Source organism: Spinacia oleracea, chromosome 6 (assembly GCF_020520425.1).
Source record: "Spinacia oleracea cultivar Varoflay chromosome 6, BTI_SOV_V1, whole genome shotgun sequence".
Classification (NCBI taxonomy): Eukaryota; Viridiplantae; Streptophyta; class Magnoliopsida; order Caryophyllales; family Amaranthaceae; genus Spinacia; species Spinacia oleracea.
Genome location: NC_079492.1, coordinates 137,213,554 through 137,234,352, shown reverse-complemented (window position 1 = coordinate 137,234,352; position 20,799 = coordinate 137,213,554). Strand labels below are relative to the sequence as shown.

Sequence of the window (20,799 nt, the reverse complement as noted above, 5' to 3'; positions counted from 1 at the left end):
ATTTAGTCAAATTCAACTATAAAATGGCGTATAATTCAAATTGAAATCATATTACACACAACAATAGTAAAAAGTAAAAACAACGTGTTTATTATACTTAAATTTTCTCATAATCTCATTATTACTATAAATACAATGATTTTCAATCGGTCGGGTCAAAAACGGGTACGATCGGGTCTTGACCCATTACTTAATTTCCGGGTTGCTCGGGTTTGGATAAATCGGGTTACGGGTCTCAAAATCTTGTTCAAGACCCAGTATTTTTTGGTCGAGTTTCCAGCCGGTCGATTTTTAACAGGTATATCTACAAGTGAAATATAGATCTAACAAATACATGACAAATTGAATCAAATAAAGGTTTCCTTCATTAAAACTACGGTTGTTGAATAAATCTTGCACTGTAGAACGTGATCTCCCGTATATAACGCTGGAACATGCAGCTTTTTCAGAGAGAGGGTCTAACGATTTGTTGTAGCCGCGAGGATGATTTCCACATGATTCATTTGAATGTACTCGAAATACATAAATCCACTACGAGTGAACAACAAACCAAACAAACTTAAACTAACTCCATCATATGGAGACTAACGAACAAGGACGAACTCCACCCACATGGTGAAGATTTATTGAATTTAAGAGACAATAGATGAATTAATTGAAGACAAATGGTCAGAAATAATCTAATTTCCGAAGAAATCAGACTATTTTCGGCCTACGACGGCCAAGAAAATAAACCCTGGAAAGAGAGAGAGAAATAGGCGAGACCCTATAAGTATTTCACTTAATGCATTGATGTAAAAAAGTAATATTATGACTAGTAATATTATGATTATTTGCATCTCACCAAGAACCATTGGTTTGTGATGTACCCGTAATTTCAAAGTGTTTGTTTAGGTTTTCCCTTATAATTATATTGATAGCAATTCATAATAACATATTAATTAATACTTACACATTATTAATTAGTAACCACACATTATTTTTATATAATAATATAAATATGATTTCTTTAATATAACAACACAAATAATCATAATACTATAATTCTTCTGTTTCATAAAAATTGCATCACTTTGACTAGCACGTTTGCCAAGATACTACTTTGACCCTAATTATTTCTAATTATTTTTCCCAAATAAATCTTTAATATTATGATAGTTTATAATGAAATCAATTCAACGATATTTTACTTGATGAATTTTCTTTTAATAAATTAGTAAAAATATATGATCAAAGTTGGTGTATGAATAGTGATAAAACTAAAAGTGTTGCAATTTTTTTTTTAAAACGGAGGAAGTATATCTTATTTAACACCTTATTGGAACTTATATGACCTTATTAGATCTTAATTGGAACTTATAGGACTTTTTTGTATCTTACTTAACTTATATAAACTTATTTAACTTATAAAAACTTGCTCATCTACTTAGATCGATTTTTTTTGGTAGTAGAATTTAAAATCTACAATTTTCTTTCAATAGTTCTTCTTATCTTTAAACAAAAAACTTATATAAACTTATCTGAACATATATGACCTGAAAATACGATCATATAAGTGGGAGAGAACTAGGTGTATATCGTACTATTTAAATAGTGTAACCCAATTATGAAAGGTGCCAAACTTAAAAAAGGAAAATCATGTTAGTGTAATTAGTTAAGTATTACGTTAAAAATCGACACAATTAATATTTAACCCCGTATAAAAGTTAAAACTAATTTTGCCTTTGTGCTATTATTTCCCTTTCCTAAGCGAACACCGGCGTAACCGCCTCCATTATTTATTCTCTCTTCCTCTTCTTCACCCCTGACGAAACTAGAAATTTGAATCCCTTAACAATTATTCCTGCTCGTAACACATTACAAACATGGGAATCCATGGTATCACTTCTCTTTCTCAGTTTTCGTTTTCTTTTTCTCTAAACTTCAATTTCCTTCTAAAAACAATAATTTCCAATACCTGTTTTTTTTTCCAGGGGAAAAGAGTCGACATAGCAAGAAACACAAATCATCCAAGGTTATTCCCCAATCCATTTTTTCGATTTATTGGAATTGGGTTTTGCATATTTTACCCTAATACAGTATTTCATATTTTCGAATTGTTGATTTTTTAGGACGATCACCACCGAGTGACTGAGGATGGGAATGCCTACTTTGCAGCTGAAGATTTTGATGATGATCGCATTCCCGAGGGTGCGTAGCCCTAATTATGTTTTTATTTGTGGGTTTTGTTTATTTATTCCGATATTGATTTCGTGCAATGTTGATCCGAACGAATTTGATACTATATCGAGTAGCACGAAACACTTATTCATCACCCTAAGAACAGTCCCTCAGAAATTGAAGTTGTTTTTATTAGCGAACTTGATCATTTTTTTTTGTAAGCGAAATGTTGGGTAAAGACAATTGTTCCTAGTTTGAATAAACTGCTCCTCAATATCTGCCTTTGCGAAATCTTAACCGCACTGTTTTACTTAATTTGAGTAAGTAATTGTCAGGAAGTCCTGGACTTTTCAGTAACGGGGGGTCGGTCTTTGTCCTATATACTTGGTATTACTTCTTTGGAAAACCAGGATGACTAAAATTGTGATATTTGATTGAATTTTAAAGGCGAGCCTAAGAAGAGAGATTTCACCAAGTTGGAACTGAAGCCCGATCATTTGAACCGCCCGTTGTGGGCTTGTGCTGACGGGCGCATTTTTCTTGAAACTTTCTCCCCTTTGTATAAGCAGGCTTATGATTTCCTCATAGCTATTGCCGAACCAGTTTGCAGGTATATTTTTGTTTTATTCAGAACTTTATGTGTCGAAGTGGTAATATGTTCATAGCCCTTGTGTTTATACTACATATTGTAGCAACTAATGATTTTTCTTGTTTCCAGGCCGGAGTCAATGCACGAGTATAACTTAACACCGCACTCGTTGTATGCTGCTGTTTCGGTTGGTCTGGAAACAGAAACAATCATAACCGTCTTAAATAAATTGTCAAAGACCAAGCTGCCTAAAGAAATGATTGACTTCATACATGGGTCCACTGCCAATTATGGTAAAGTTAAGCTAGTGCTGAAGAAAAATCGGTACTTCATTGAATCCCCATTCCCAGAGGTATGCTATTTATTGAATTGTAGGTTCCAGGTAGTTTTTGCTTGCCCTATATTTAATTCCTGTTTTGTTGCTTGCTTTAGGTCTTGAAAAAGTTACTGAAGGATGAAGTTATTGGCAAAGCTCGGATTTCTGCAGAGGTATAATAATCGGTGGTGGTTTTGTTGTTATTTAGATTGTCATTCAGGTTTCCCTGATGTCTTGTCTTTTAAAGCCTCTTTAAGTAACTATGATTGTAATTCCAACGAAAAAATGGAACTAGATGCTTTTTTTTGCAAAATTGTTTGAATTGACCTTGTTGCCTCCCTAGCAACGGTGTGGGACTGTGGGTATAATTCATTGGTATGAACTTAAGATCGTATACATCCCGCTGCACTCAACAGTGTACTTTGTGGTTTTCCTTTGTAGGTTGTTCATGGAGCTGATGGATTTACGGTCAGCAAATCATTGAACGAGTTGGGAGGTGGTCATGATGATTTGCTTAGTGAAGCTGAATTGGCAGCTGCAGCCGAGGAGAAAGATACTCATGCATTTGAAATTGATCCTGTACAGGTAACTGTCTTCTATTTTCTGGATTTTATTGTTTATTGCTGCTCCCCTTTGACATATATTCCTTTTTCCTTTCTTAATTTACATTATTTCCTTGACCATGTGTGTGTACATGCAGGTTGAAAATGTAAAGCAGCGATGTTTGCCAAATGCTCTTAATTATCCAATGTTGGAGGAATATGATTTCAGGAATGATACGGTGAGTCATTATAACATAAACAAGCTCTTTTTATTACATACAAGTATAGAGAACCCTATCCATTGCTCCTATTTAACTGATGTGGGAGCATCATTCTCTCATTTAGGCTCAAAATGGGTTAAAGTTCCTTTTCATATCATTGGGTAATGGCTTGAGTTTGAGTGAGACTGGGTGGTTTTTACGTGTTAGTGGTAGCTTTGCAGATGACTTTGAGCGTGATTGCCTTGATGCATCTTGAAGGGTTTGATACTTTTTAAAAACTAAATGAGAGCATAAGAAAGTCATTGGGGCTTAATTATGGTGGTGGATTACTAAGGGTTCACACAATCTATAGATGGTAGGTTGTTGCAGTTTCAACCTTGAACAAGGATCTTCCTCTATCATCATTTATCATTTGAAGGGTGAGCCTGATAGCTTTGCATCGAGTGGTCATGCCTGCAAAACAAATGATAAATTGATTTAAAGAAGATATGAATTAACATTAGCAATTGATTCCAGTTCAGCGGAAACCATTTTCTTTTTATTTGTTTTTGGTTAACTCCATGTTAATCAGTGAATTTAGTTCTTATTCTGTGGTTACTTGGGGCTTTTTTTCATAAAGTTCATATCATTTTATATGCCCATGAAGTCAACACAAAAACCCCTGTAAATATGATCTTTGCGGGGAAGCTTGTTGAAAAATATTGAAATCCTTCTTGGGCTCACTATTGATCCCTCAAGAAACCTGGTTGGCATTTGTGTTATTCTTTCTACTCAACTAATATTGTTTTACTCCTAGTACATAGGTAAAAGTCCAAACCGGGTGTCTTAGACCTAAGTCGTTGAAAGCAATAAGCTAAAGTATTATATTCAATGTGATAGCACAATAAAAAACCGTGTTAACTCGGAAACAAGATTCCAAAAAGTTGCCCGAAGTGACTTGTAATTTGGGTCTTATTTTGTGTAACGGTATATGTTAATAGGATTGACAAGTCTACTGTCACCTTTTTCTCAGTCAAGGGAAGATTTGGACTTGGTTCTCAACAGTAATATGATGTTCTTTTGATGTTGCAGGTCAACCCGGATCTTGATATGGAGTTGAAGCCTCATGCACAACCCCGGCCATACCAGGAAAAGAGTCTGAGTAAAATGTTTGGGAATGGTAAAGCTTTTGTGATTCTTATTCTTATGATGTAGAAAATTAGAAATGGATGGCGAGGTCTAGATCCTTTTCTTGCGATTGGGATTTTTCTGTTTTGCTTCAGGAAGATAACTGTCTTTCATTTGTCTCCTACATTTAAATTGTGTTTTGCACTATTTTTTTATAGGTAGAGCAAGATCTGGTATCATTGTGTTACCATGTGGGGCCGGAAAGTCTCTTGTTGGTGTATCTGCAGCATGTCGTATAAAGAAGAGCTGCCTTTGTCTGGCCACAAATGCTGTGTCAGTGGACCAATGGGCATTTCAGTTCAAACTTTGGTCCACTATAAGAGATGATCATATATGCCGTTTCACTTCTGATAGTAAAGAGAGATTCCGTGGGAATGTTGGAGTAGTTGTGACAACATACAACATGGTTGCTTTTGGCGGTAAACGTTCTGAAGAATCTGAGAAGATTATTGAAGAAATAAGAAATAGAGAATGGGGATTACTTCTCATGGATGAGGTAACTACTTGAGTTGAAGGACTTTGGGCAGTTCAGGGTGATAATTTCCTTGATGTTGAAAGACAACATGGCTAACTTCCCTTATTTTGATTTATATGTTGCGTAGGTGCACGTTGTTCCTGCTCACATGTTTCGGAAAGTCATCAGCATTACTAAATCGCATTGCAAACTTGGGCTTACTGGTATTTGTTTTTGCTATAACTGGATTCCAAAAATGTACTGTTTAGTCGATTTGTGGTGTGTACATTGGTGAAAAAGTGATACCTGTTTATTATCAACAGCCACACTTGTGAGAGAGGATGAGAGAATCACTGATCTGAACTTCCTTATCGGTCCTAAATTGTACGAAGCCAATTGGTTGGATCTGGTAAAGAGTGGCTTCATTGCAAATGTACAGTGCGCTGAAGTTTGGTGTCCGATGACGAAAGAGTTCTTTGCTGAGTATTTGAAGAAAGAAAATTCCAAGAAAAAGCAGGTATGTGATTTGACTGACTGTAGTACGTGCTGTATGTCTGTGTTTTCTAGATAGTCTATTTCCTTTTTTCGTCCTGGCTCTCTGTGTTATCACTTAAGTCTGGATTCCTGAGCCTGGTATTGCTTTCTGAATTCAAAATCATGTCAAGTTATGATATCATATCTTCCTTTTAACTGAGTTTCACTGTTTCAGTAGTGGTTCTTTTGTAAAAAATTAACCACGTTGGCTTCACATCCCTTCTATATCAGAGGCAACTACTGGTGTTAGATTGTTGGATCAAAGGTGAAGAGGGAACAAACCAATCATACCTATCACCTCACATCTCCTTTACACAAACCAACGTTAAGCCTTGGTCTTGAATCTTGATTGATTGAAGCTATACTTTCCATGAGGATTGCCAGTATTTCTTTTAACGTGAATCCCGTCCGAATTAGGAACCATTACCCTGCATTGCGGATTATTTACTGCCAATCCAAATCAGGGTCGAGACTCAGTAGTGCACTCAGCGACTCAAATGCTTCCTCCGTATTTTTTTATCAAGTGATGCATAATTGCATATAATGCATTAGGTTTAGCTGTCAAAATTTAGGCAATTATTCCATCTTATGATTTTATATTTTAATTTGAAAGGCAATTCTACCTTCTTTCCCTTATCTTCTCTCCCATAAGTGAAAAAGGAAAGCAAGAATTAGAAGCAAAACATCTCTTAGTAGTTAGTAATTAGTGGCAGGAGTAGTTTACTGATCTACTATACTAGTATATAAACCTTATTAATAGGTCCTTTAGAAGATTAAAGGACTCTTAAGGTCAGTACTTTCATATTCGTCATTGAAGAACTTAATTTGCACTTTACTCATACCGTTATAGTAAGCAAAGGACCATGGTTTTCCAACTTCCTTAGCAAGATAAGCAATCTCCTGTCCTGTATATACTCAGTGCACCAGAATGCTCCACATTCTTGACTGCTCTTTCCGCCAACTCAAAATTTGCTTGTTTACTTCCCAGTTCCCCTTTCTCTTCGGTATTATTTCCTTCTTGGTCTTCTCCACTGTCTCTCCTCTTTGAGAAAAGAAAACTAAAAGAAATAATATTGTTATTGCAAGATATAATCTTTTGCAATATGTTAAACATACTTCTGTGTGTATACAACTACTTATCCTGCTCTAATCACTTTGATAATTCAGTATCTAATTAGTTTTTGGAATAATTTCAGGCATTATATGTGATGAACCCTAACAAGTTTAGAGCATGTGAATTCCTGATTCGCTTTCACGAGCGGGAGCGTGGGGACAAAATAATAGTTTTTGCTGATAATCTTTTTGCCCTCACGGAGTATGCAATGAAGCTCAGGAAGCCTATGATTTATGGTGCTACCAGGTATTGTTGGTCACTTGTATGGATGCATCTTGTCTACTTTGGTGATTGCCTGATTGTGCTTATCTTTCTTTGTTTATCTGGAAGCCATGTTGAGAGGACAAAGATTTTAGAGGCCTTCAAAACTTCCAAGGATGTGAACACAATATTTCTCTCTAAGGTATGATGCCTAAAACCAAATTATGTTTTTCTTTTCTAGATGTGTTTACTTTTTCTTTTCTAGATGTGTTTACTTTATGATACATTATTTTGGCGTATACTTTTATGAAGGCATTAGCATAGATCTTTGCCTTTGTAAGTTGGCTATGGATTTGCACATATTGTATATCAATGGTGTTTTTCTCTTCCATTTCCTTCATTAGATTCCACTATCATGTTAGAAATCAATTCTGATTTTTTGAAGAATTTCCATTGTTATGATTTTTTTATGGAGACGAATTTTTTTTTGTTGTGGGTGGAAGGGGTGAATGATGATGAAAGGGGTGGTAAAATAAAGAAAGGGGATGATAAGGAGGGGGTAGTAAGATTCCAATTAGTAAACAAAGGGAATTACAGAGAATTTATTGACAGAAGTGTTTGGGGGGTACCAAACAAACAAATAATACTGTTGTTTTAGACAAAGAAAATGTTTGGTAGTTTTATGTGAAATTTGGTAATGACCGTGTCATTTTTTCCATGTATTTATGCTTGCCAACAACACTTAATCTCTTGCAAAGAAATATCTTGTCAATGAAGTCTAGGAAAGATTTTTGCTCCATAAATGCAATGGTTGATTTCTGGCTTTCTGCGGATGCTAAATGTCTCCCACCAAGTAGTAGCAAATACTATGAGCATCTTTAAAATCCTGCTTTTATTTTAATGAGGACGGAACTCCAAAATACAGCTATGAATATTGACTAAAATGTTAAATCACAGTTGAGTCTTTGCATGAAGATATCCCCAGATATCTTTCTGCTAATCAATGAATCATTACAGGAAAGATTACATCAGATGAGACATGAGAGCATCGTGTTACTGTATGCTCAATTACTTTGAAGCACTGCAGGAGCTGAAATAATGCTTCCTCGTATCATCGTGTGGGGAATCTTTTTGGTGTTAATTCTATCCAGAACAGTCTAATAAAAACTTTGAGATCGCAAGGAATAATAATATTTCCTGTTACAATAAGATTCTTGATATCATTTTTGGGAAAGGAAGGTCTGACTGTTTTCTTGAATGTAAAAAAATTGTATTCCTCCGCACATAATAGATTCTTCATTCTTGTGCTATCAGGGGCTGCACAGACTGTAAACGATAAGTAATTTAGAGAAGCAAACGAATTTGATGTTCACTTCAATCCCATCTATCTTTCTGTCTCCTCAAAACAAAAATCTGCAGGGCTCTTTTGTCCAACTGTCTTCACTAAAAGAAGAGACTTCTGTTTTAAGAATAGAATTTAGAGATTGGAATATAAGGATAGCAGAAGGTTGGTGAGAAGGTGTAACTGTGTAAGAAAGGCTTTTGAAAAGGTTGTATTCACCTCTATGAAAGATCTGTGACTTAATACTTTTTTGACCATCTTTAAGTCAGATTTCCATGAAAATGAAAAGATTTAAGATATCGGACTTCTCTGCAAGTTGGCTGAATTTTGCTGTCATGATGAATTTCCTTTCTGGCTTGGATAGGTGTTTTTGACAAAATTGTTGTGTGTGACTGAAGTTTCTTAGTTTCTCTCTGGATTGGGTAGTTTATCTGAAATTGCCTTGTGCATGCATGACCAGTAATTTAGGTGGTAAATTCACCAAACTATTGTATTCGTATGTCTTTACAAGGACTCTATATGACCTACTTTTTGTGGTAATGTTCTCTTAATTTAAATAACTAAGGTGCAGTTATTTGATTTTATTGAGTGCTATTTTTACTATTTTTTTAACCGGATGATGTTATGAACCAAAGTCATTGGTGCTTTCCAATGATATTTGTGTACATCTCAAGTGTTAAAAGCATTGCATTGGAAGCTAATATTTTGTTCATGGGATGCTTAGGTTGGTGATAACTCAATAGATATACCTGAAGCAAATGTGATAATTCAAATTTCATCACACGCTGGTTCAAGACGTCAAGAAGCTCAACGTCTTGGTCGTATTCTTAGGGCAAAGGTGTGTTCTAGCTCTTTAATGTATCTCCAATTCTTGTTTTCGTGAAACACTGCTGCTTATATGGAAAATGTTCCTTATGTTCATGAAAAGGGAAAATCTCGGATTATAGCCTCCACTTTCATCTATTCTCAAACATTTCCTTTTTTTGGTCGGTGGGAAGAGAAAAACAAGTAATTTGTTAAACCTAACCGAGGTATGCCCAAGAGGTTACTGGAAATCCAATACTTTATTAAGAAAACAGAGAAGTATATCTTACTTTAACCAGTAGTAGTCTGAGCTACGGAGATTGAAATTGCACCTGCTGCTGAAAACCCATTATGTTTCTTTCTTGGCAAAAGCGATCAAGACTTATCTGCTAGTAAAAACAAAATGGTTTCTGACCATTCTGTTTCTTGCACGGATGGGAATTCAAGATGTTAGCAGCAAAGAGAGGAGATAGAAAATCAAAATAAGAAACTAAAGAAGAGTGTAAGCGAGTGCGGAAGAAGCTTTGGTTTATGAGAAGAACACCAGAAACCAAACTCATTCTTCCAATATATTAGACCGAGGCATTGTCTGTTTGACACTCTAGTCCGTTTCTTTGCCAACGAAGAAACAAACATCTAGATATTCTGGTGTATGCTTGAATTTTCATTCATGTTCAACATCCAAAGAATGAACTGTTAATGTTGACCGGGTCTCAGAATTAGTATGCTCTATTTTGAATCACTGGGTTAAATTTATTATTTTATTGATTTCGAACTTTCCCATTCTGGTTCTTGTCAACTGGTGAATAAAAGGATGAAGAAATTTGCTGCTAGCAATTTGACCCTATTTGAACTTGGCTTACAGTTGGTAGATTAAGCTATTTTTACAGAGTTCAGTTTTTCCCCAGGGCCAAGAGGAGACAGTTTGGTGGTTTATTTTTTAAGAATCCTATTTTATGCCTACTTGCGTACTTGGACATCTATGCTACCAGTTTCCTTTAAATGTATTGTCTCGTAAGAACTAAGAAATTGGGGATCAGTTTGCTGATATCTATTTGCTTCACCATTACCTCTCCAGTTATTGCTCTTTATTAATAAGTTTTGTTTAATTTATAGGGTCGACTTGAAGATAGGCTGGCAGGAGGAAAGGAAGAGTATAATGCCTTCTTTTACTCACTTGTATCTACTGACACACAGGTAATGTCTAAATTTGTTTGTAAAAGAGACTTTTTTGGGATATGCTTTTCACTTGTATGACATTCTTTTGTATTTTTACTCACTTCTTTTCCTTTTTGATGTAGGAGATGTATTATTCCACTAAAAGGCAGCAGTTTTTGATTGACCAAGGTTACAGCTTTAAGGTACCTGTCATTAAATAGTATGATGTTCAAAGAGTGAAGCAAGAGGCAGTTCATTATGTACTGTTTTGTCTTTTTGCTTTTGACGAGTTAACTAAGATGGATTTGTGATCTTATATGATGTTGAATTGCATTTGTGATTGTGATTGTGGATCAGAATGGGGTAGATAAGTACTACATGATGGGGGGTGGTTCCAACAATTTGACTGTCATATTTTCGATTTCGGCTATGACCATTTGCTAGTCTTTTCCTCTCCCCAACCCCTCTAAATTTATGAAGAGCAAATAAGTCACTGTGAAGACCTTCCTGTTGAGTTTCTGGCTTAAGTTTGATTCTTGCATGTTCTTTTTGCTCATACTATAGGCTGCATGAAAGAGTTTTGATCCCCAACTTAGTTTGTATATGCTGTTAGCTAAAGACATTTCTGCCGAGTAGCATATATGCATTCGTACTAGATTAACCGCTTTCTACTTTTTAGTGCAAAGAATGATGTTCTATTTTCTTCTGCTTGTTTTTGGCTTTTATTTATTTATTAACTGTGCTCTTTCCATCCATTTCGATTGGTTTTAGTGCTATACAAGTTGGTCCAGTGGCATGATGGTTAATTCTGTTGTAGGTAATAACAAGCTTACCTCCTCCTGACTGTGGGGCGGAACTTAGCTACAACAAGCTTCAGGAACAGATGGATCTCCTGAGGAAGGTATCTACAGTAATTTTAACGTTATCAAGCTGCATTCTTTTTCTCTTCTTTTTCAGGGAAAAAAGTTCTCTCTACCTATTCCTCCTTGATTCAAAGCAAGATTATATAGCTATTATTTAAGTTGACCTGTCTTAGTTTAACTTCTGCACCTGTAAGAGAACTTGACTTAGTTCTCTTTAAAAAGGTCGTTCATGCAAATAAAAAAACATATCTTGGATAAGCTTCATGTCCTGGTGGTCTTCGTTATAACAGAGACATGTTTGGATTAGCTTGTGCTAATACGTGGTGGTTTATGACAGTAATAAGATGCTGTTGAAAATAGGTTATCACCTAATGTCTTATTCGGGTTAGGTTGTCATTATCTGGTTTTATATATATCTTGGTAATAGGTGCTAAGTGCTGGGGATGACGCTGTTGGTTTGGAGATGCTGGAAGAGGATGCGGATGAGGTAGCCCTTATGAAAGCACGTCGCTCCTCGGGATCAATGAGTGTCATGTCGGGTGCTAATGGGATGGTTTACATGGAATACAGGTAAGAATATCTAGTTCTCGAAGGCTATGCTCATTAACCCATTTTCAGGTTAAAGAAAATGGGTGCTAATGGGATGGTTTACATGGTTTACATGGCATATGATTTCTGTAACTTGCCTGTTGCGTGAGATTTTTAGTCAACAACTTCCTTGTCATCATCGATATAACGAGACATTCATTTATAGAGGTACTGCTGGCTTTCCTTGACTTATGTTGTTCATTTACTGTGCAGCACTGGACATAAGAGACTTGTGAAGAGCAAGCCCAAAGATCCATCCAAACGACATTATCTATTCAAGAAGCGTTTCACATAGAGAAACTAGAATAGAAGAATTGGGTTCAGAATACTTGTTCAATGCTCATGTTCAATTTTGAATGTATTTATGTAAGAAATGATGATTTTGTACATCTAAAAGTAATCTAAATGAAAAGAACTTTATACTTCTATTTGTATTACAAATACTAGTGTAAAAAGCTCATATTTGCCTCAGCTTCATGCATATGAATAACGTGGGAGAATTAAACCATCAATTTGCTCACGGAGTCCTGGATCCGCCCTCCTACACTTCGATTAGTTTACTAAGGAGTGTGGTGAGAGCAAGGGATGGTGCAATAAAGTATTATTGTCACTTCTTTTGTGAGCCGTTGATGGTTGTAATTGATGTGAATTTGAATGGTAATGGTTATGGATTAAAATCAACATCATGGTTTGACTCGAAGAGTTGTACGGTTTAAAAGAATATTGGCGTACAAAGACTATTAAGCAAAATCCTATTTAAATTAGGATAAATTATCTTTTAATTTTTTAGCAGGACTCTTAGTAGTTTGTTTCTTTGTTACTCCCTCCGTTTCATTTTGTTTGTTACGTTTAGACTTTTGCATGTTTATTAACGTATAATAAAGGTTCTTTTTCTTTTTTTTATTAAAAATATAAACCCAAGTAAAACCTCAATCCACTAATCATTACAACAACCAATAAGATTGTTTTATTTATCAAAATGAACCAATGACGAAAAAGTACAAAGATTGCTAACTTAACATACTTGGAAAATTGTAAAGAAATTTAATGAGTTGAAAAAATTGGACCAATTAAAATTAAAAGATGACACAAAAAATGATAGTATAATAAGTTTATAAAAGGAAAGATTCTCTCACGTAATAAACATTGTGAAACATCCTAAAAGGAATACGTAACAAACAAAAAGAAACGGAGGGAGTAAAATTTTTATTGCCTTTATAAAGTGCGTTAGGTTGTTATGTTATTTACAACGTGTAATTAGGTTGCACGACACTTTCTTCCTATTCGTCGGGCATTGCAAAGTTTCGAATATTTGATCTATTTGGTTGATCCATTCTTCAAGTTCCATCGAATCGGGCTTGTCGTCATAGATTGGTGGATTCGAGGGTGAAATTTTCTTGAATAGTGACGTATTTTCGTTCGCATCAGTGTCTTTTGTTTGCCGAGAATCTTTGACTAATTCAGTTGACATCGTACTTGCCGCTCCTAATCGTTCCATCATCTCTTGTGGTCTTCTATAGATTGGTCGTCATAAATATCATCATGGAAAACATCATTGTGAACGACGTCATCGTGAATGTTGCGCTTGTGAGCTTCGTTCGTGGCATCGTTAGTAATCTCGACAGTCGATATTTCGCATAACATATTTATTCAAGAAAACATAAATAACAAAAGAATTAAATCCATTTTATCCCGTGCGTTCCTACGCTCTCACTCATTTCATTTTAAGTTGACTTGATTTTAACATATTCTTTTAACTTATTCCTTAAAATTCCTGCTTAAAGCCTAATGGAATTTATTTCGTGCAAAACCCGTAAGGTTTAGCACTTATGGTCGCAGAACCTTGGCTCTGAATACCAAACTGTAACGCCCCGACTTCTAAACACCATTAATTAGGTTAATTATCTTTAATTAGCAGCGGAAACCCTAATTTAGTCGGAGTGTCACATGCCGTATCTCCCTCGTGGGGAATACAAGGCGACATAATCTTTTTAAATTACTAAATAAACTTTAATAATAAATACTTCTAACATTGAATAAAAATTAATATTTAAATCTAACTCAAATCATGAAATCAAACTTAGAGTTTAATTAATACATCCATTATTACTAGTGAGACATAGTTTTCTTTATTAAACATCGATCGTGAATGTGATGGTTGCATCCTCACTCTAAGGCATCACATGATCTTCTTTGTACCTAAAACAAAAGCAATATCGTGAGCCGAGGCCTAGTAACATACTACCCTAACAACGTAAATTCATTTCAATTCATTTTATTTACTTTGCAAACAGGGAGAATATAATATAGTAAATCACTTTCATAAAATCATTATAATAAAACATCATTTATAACTTGAAACTTTCAATAGTTCCCATTATCTTTCATAAAATCTTCATTTTACTTGGTAACTGACAAGTTAGCCTTGCGGGACAACTCCCACCTTGCGATAGTCCTCAAGGAACACTCTCCCTTGTTGGACATACGCCCGTACCTAAATAGTTTCTCTTTTAGCTTGCGGTAACCCTCAAGGAGCACTCTCCCTTGTTGGGTGTCCCGCGGTACGACGGTACGTGCACGACCTAGAAATAGTAACCCCACTAACTGCCAGAACCGGTTACACTTTTATTTATCATGTTTTCGTATCTTATTCATAACTCATAAACATCATTCTTATAAAAACATTCATAAACACATTTAAATATCATCATTCATAAAACACACTTTATTAATACATTTTATATCCCACAATCCAATAAAAACATATCATTATAAACATATTTCATAATCTCATAAAACACATTTCATAAGGGGATTGTGGGTGTTAGCAATAGATGTTACCTTAACCGTTGTTTATACTTCCTGTTCGATGGATCGTTCATCCTGAGCTCCAAGCCCGATTTCTTTTAAAATATTAAATTGTTGAATTAATATTAAAACAATAAATATAGTAGAATTAATATTTTCCAAATATTTTTAGTTTACAAATTAATAAAATAATTACATAAAGTGTTATTAATTTCCATTATCAAATCAATACATGAAATATTTATCAAATCCTAAATCAAAGTATTTTTTATAAGGAGTAACATTAATATCAAAATAGGTGTATGAATTCTGAAATAGGTAGAGCTTACCCAAGATGAATATTGGGCTGGATTTTGGTAATGGGCTGACTTGAAATAAAAGAACCAAAGTTCCCAATTAAAAACTTCGTTCCTGGAACATGAAGCAGGCAAGGAAAAGCAACGAAAATCAGGCAACAAGCACGATGGGGGAGGAGAAAAGGAAGGAGGGTGGGCGGAGGGTCTGTGCGGTCTGGGCGGCGGCAGAAAACCGACGGTAACGCCAGCACGGAGGCGCGGTGGTTGTGCGATTCAGAGAGAGAACAGGGGAGTCGAGTGAGGAGGGAGGCAGGGGAGGTTGTGCGAGCGGCGAAGGGAGGTGCGGTGGCCGGAGCCTGGGTTTGGGCGGCACTGAGACGCGAAAACGTGCCGAAATTTTGACGATGCTGGTGGTTACGTGGTGGCGGAGATATGATAGGAGGGGAAGAGTGTGCGAAAGGAAGGACGAAAACAGGGGAGTTTGAGGGGTGTTTTCCGGTCAGTTCTTGCCGGGGATGGAGACGGTGATGGGTTCAGAAGTTGGCAAGGGTGGCTGGGAATGGTGGCGCGACAAGGTGGTGCAGTGAAGGGTGCAACGAAGGGGAGAAAGAGGGCGGGAATGGTGGTGGTTATGGGTGTTGATTTTCAACTTTGTTTACTACTCCCTCTGTATTTATTTAAGAGATACACTTAACTTTTCCGGCCGTATTTATTTAAGAGATACACTTGCCATTTTTAGTAATTTATCAACTCCACTATCTAATTAAATAATCTATCCACAACCCATCCCCACCCCACACACCCTAAAATGACATGGTCCCCACTTGTTTTACTTATTAAAATATCTACCCAACCCCACTTGTTTTATTACTTTATTTCATTCAATATTTCTTCTTAATACCCGTGCCCGACTAAGTGTATCTCTTAAATAAATACGGAGGGAGTAGTTGTTGGGTTGAAGAAAATGGGACAAATTATGAATTGTTTTATACTGTAAAGTAGAGTGAAGAGGAAGTATTCACTCCTTGATGACCAAGGCATGAATATAGACTGAAATAAGTGGAAAGGGGAGTTGAAGACATACATGGAGAGGGAGGAAGAAGAAAAAAAAATTGCCATTTTTGCTGGGTATTTTGGTCATTTCAAAAGTTAGGCCAAAATTCAGAAATATGTTGCTATAATTAGAAATTGAAAAAAATAGAAATCCTTAATTAAAACAAGTTTTGTATAATTCTTTAGAAAAATATCGTTAACGAAAAATAAATAAATTTAGTTTTCGAATCAAAAAGGAACGTTCCGAAATTATTTAAAAATTCGAAATAAATTACGGAATGATTTAAAAAGTAGCTTAAGCTCGTAAATTTGAAATTAAATTATAAAATCTGAAAATAATAAATTGTTAAAAAAAAATCAAGCGGAATTAAACTTCGCTAATTAAAATGAGTTTGAAATTTGAATTTGAAACGATTTTAAGCTAAATAAAAATAATTAAGCATAATTAATTAAGTTTTAAAAATTCGGGGTATTACAACGGTACAATCACGAATGAGTGTGATCGGGCGCAAAAGAAAGAAAGAACGGGTGCGTGTGTTGGTGTGGCACAACAACGAGTGATGTTTCTTGCGTGCAGGCAGGGACGCAAGCAAAGGGAAGCAGCGACGCAGGGGCGGCGAGGGAGAGACGCGAGCAGCGCTGTCGCAGGGGCGGCTTGAATGAAGAGTTTACTGAATTCCCTTGATTGGGCTCTACATAATAAATGCACTGGACTTTAAATTAATTCAAACCTTTTTAAAATTCAAAACCCAAATAAATTTTCTGACTTGAATTTTAAATTCGTTTCGTAATTAAGTAAAATAATAAATATTCTAATTAATTTAAATACATTTAAAATAACATTTAATGCGATTTAAATTCTAAAAATGTTTTATAAATATAATAAAATATATTTATAAATACACAAAAGTACGAGGTATTACAACTCGCATATATAAATGATTGAGAATCCGAGACATCTTTTGTTCCAGCCTTCCTTGGAAGAAAACCCAAAAATTACAATGGTTGTGTTTTTAAGAGACAACATTGTGTGAAACATATTTTTTTTACAAATTGTTCTTTTCTCTTTTTGTTCACTTCAATGAACATTATAAACAACGTAGCAATTTATTTAGGATTGTATTCGCTAGCCATGTATGCCAAATACGACCACCTATAGCTACATTTAGTTTGAAAAATTCTCACACACCAATCTCCGGTCACTCTCAATTATACTAAAAACATCAGCAACATCTATATCTAAATCATCAGGACATGTTGATCCAATATTGGCTAACGTATCAAAACATCGTAATAAATCATTGATGAAAACCTTGGAAAAATCCAAGGCTCCAGCATTTTCCATCAATATCCGATTAGGCACAAAATAGTAAATTTCGTGCATTAGATAAACTAGCTTGGACTTGGGCACCGGGAGACCTTGCTCAGAACCCACTCTTTCCGGGTTCAGAAGAGTTTGAAAGGTTGTCATTTGACTGAAAAACTGGGTGTTTGTAAAAACATAATGTTCATGAGCACCTGGACGCATCACGGTGAGTATAGTGTTCATCTCCTCAAATAGGATAGAAGAATTGTCCACAATGATTTTCATCCCTTGAGCATTATGACTTATTAAACTCGACTATCCTATTCGACTTACCCACCTCTATTTTTCCTTTTTCCCTTATACCTTTTTTCTTTGTTCAAATCTCAACTACTAAAATAATCAGACGACATTGATGAATGGTAGCGACTATGTAATCCAAAAATAATACATTCACATTTCAATATTCAGCAACCATGTCCTCCAAATTAGGTTCACTAAACGGTGGAAGATTTTGGTCCCACCTCTTTATCAAACCGGCATCTTCATCCACCGCGATGAATCTTTTGGTGGGGTATCGATAAGCAAGCACAAGCATACTAAACGCTCATAAACTCTTTGCTCCGATACAAAATATATCATAAATCAAGATAAAGTGTCATAAAGATTTATACGGGATTTGGAAAACAAAGACCATAGAACCTTTTGTCACCGGTGGAAGTAATAGAGAAGATTTGTTTGTTTCGTAATTCAGAGCCGGAGTTGTTAAACTGAAGTTAAATTTTGGTATGTACTCAATAATAATTTTTGGTTAATATAATTGTCATTCTATATTTTGATAACTTCCTTTGTATATGTTTCCATAATTAACTAGTTTAGGACCCGTACAACGCACAGATGAAATTAAGTTTGTTTACGGAGTATTATTAATTATTCGTAAATAATGTTATATATAAGAAATAATTTTAATAAACTAATATTTTGTTACGACGTAGTAAAATTTTGAATTTTTATAAAGTACAATTAGTTCAAAGTGGTCAATTAGACGTGAATTATTTTACGTACGTAAACTACAAATTAAACATCGTTATTTTTAATTTATTTTCACTTTTTCGGGGAAAATTAAAGAGAAATTATGTTTAAAAATAAGTTAAGTTTAAGAAACATAAGAGCTAAGTGATTTCTCTAAATTTTAATGGTTAAAATTGAAACAATTTTTTTTGTTGTGAATTTGAATTTTTTTTATGGATTATATTAAAATTAAAGTCTAAATTAGATAAGTTAATATAAGTTTAGAACTTATGTTGTACTAAAATATTATTTGATTCTAGGTTAGTAATAATGTTGTATGTTAAATTTCATATAATTTCATCATTTTTATATTTATAATATATTTTAAGCTTAAATTTGAACCTCATATAAACTATGGTGGTAATTATATGATCTAATTATATATAATATATTTATAGGACTTAATCAATTATAAATTTGAATATGATTATTTGATTATTATAATATGTAACTTGAAATCATTATTTGATTAGAATTTTCAATTTATCTAATTTACATGAGATTCCAACATTATAGGCATATTTATCTAATAGGAGTAGTATGTAGTTATATAACAAAAAGTAATAAAGGAGTAGAAATTAAGGTTGTATATCTTACTACTGGTATTAGCTATATGTAAATTTGCATAAATACAACTTACGGTTACTGCCTTATGAATTACGGAGTAAAAGTCAAACTTAAGCTAACTACGAAATATTTTAAAATTAAAAAACTATCAAAATATGAATGTAATCAACACAAAGTTATCAAGAAAACAATCCCTAATAAGTTGAAGTTACTTATGTGACATCTATCATGTAAATAAACTTAAATGTATTATAAATATTTTTGTTTTATATACTCCGTATTTACCAAACTTAGAAATAGTAGCTGATTATATTTTTATATATCTTTAAGATAACATTTGTTAATATATATTTTATATTTATCTTTTTGTAACTATATACTTTATAAATATCAATATCTACGTGGCAGTCGTTTTTTTTAATTCAAAAATAAATTAGAAATCTTATTTCTCATTGGCTGAAATCAATACTAAGCCTACGTGGCGCTCTAATAATTTGGCAAATATGCCTCCTTTATATATATATGCCTCCTTTATATATATATATATATATATATATATATATATATATATATATATATATATATATATATATATATATATATATATATATATATTAGATTAGATTTGGTTCATTTGATCAAATTGTTTATTTTAAGTCCGTTTGATTTTAAATTTTCACGGTAATTATGAAATCCATTTCACCGAGCAAAATCATATAAACAAATATAGAAGCGAGAATTAAATACTCTCTATATAAATGTAAATTATTACTCCGTATCTTTATTCGATAAGAGAACTCTCGGGGTCATTAACGTAGATGACATTTTGGCGTCCTTTGATAGAATAGCCTAAAATACCTTATTAATAATAAATTATATGGACAAATCAGCCATAATTGATAACTTAAAATTACCGTAGACCGAGCAAATACACAATATATATATATATATAAACCCAAGTAAAACCTCAATCCACTAATTATATATATATACGGAGTATATATGAAAATTTCCTTAATCACTTCCTAATTTACATCCAAAAATTAATCGTACTCTCTAATTACTTTTTGTTTTGCATTCTTTTTACTTTCACACGCATCATTTGCATATAAAACTAATTATTTCTATTATTAGTAAAAAAACGAATATATGAACCAATTTTTTTTAATATTAACGAGTAACGACGCATATCACCCCTTAACGAATGATTATACGGAGCACTCCCTCTGTTTTAAACTATAGTGTATTAATATATATATTTTTCAAGAGCATTGAGAGCGTCAACGTAGGATTGTCCATTCACAAATCATTATTAATATAATTTTAATCAATAAAACAATGATAAAAAAATGAGTCTATGATAAAATATAGTAAAAGAGATTTATAAATGTCAAGAATATCTCAAAAGTCTGTCTCTTATCATTGATGAATCAGGAATATATATAGTACAAGATAGTGATTAGAATCCTAATCTAATACTAAGTAATATTAACAATAGCAACGTACTACTAGTCTTCTACTGCTCCTGGTATTCTTATTCTTGTCAGACTACTATCCTATGCATACTAGGATATTTGTATTATTGCTAATCTGCTAACTTTATATCGTAACATCCCCCCTCAAGGTGGAGCATGAAGATTTCGAATGC

The 20,799-nt window shown here is 34.0% G+C and overlaps 1 protein-coding gene across 1 annotated transcript; it reads left to right on the top strand.

The window, feature by feature from the left end:
• Positions 1–1,707: 1,707 nt before the first annotated feature.
• Positions 1,708–12,494, top strand: LOC110805197 (general transcription and DNA repair factor IIH helicase subunit XPB1). Its single transcript, XM_022010801.2, has 20 exons — positions 1,708–1,878; positions 1,974–2,014; positions 2,112–2,190; positions 2,608–2,770; positions 2,879–3,101; positions 3,182–3,238; positions 3,507–3,650; positions 3,766–3,846; positions 4,900–4,987; positions 5,154–5,491; positions 5,598–5,673; positions 5,773–5,966; positions 7,180–7,343; positions 7,428–7,500; positions 9,365–9,478; positions 10,561–10,641; positions 10,746–10,805; positions 11,420–11,503; positions 11,893–12,035; positions 12,267–12,494. Exons 1-20 carry the CDS (start codon positions 1,866–1,868, stop codon positions 12,346–12,348), a joined length of 2,298 nt encoding a protein of 765 aa, XP_021866493.1. The 5' UTR covers positions 1,708–1,865; the 3' UTR covers positions 12,349–12,494.
• The last annotated feature ends 8,305 nt before the right edge of the window (positions 12,495–20,799 follow it).

Excerpts from the sequence above, each read along its gene's own strand:
- LOC110805197 (XM_022010801.2), top strand. Across the intron at positions 5,967-7,179 it reads AAAATTCCAAGAAAAAGCAG|GCATTATATGTGATGAACCC; the intron begins GTATGTGATTTG and ends GAATAATTTCAG. Across the intron at positions 7,344-7,427 it reads ATGATTTATGGTGCTACCAG|CCATGTTGAGAGGACAAAGA; the intron begins GTATTGTTGGTC and ends TTTATCTGGAAG.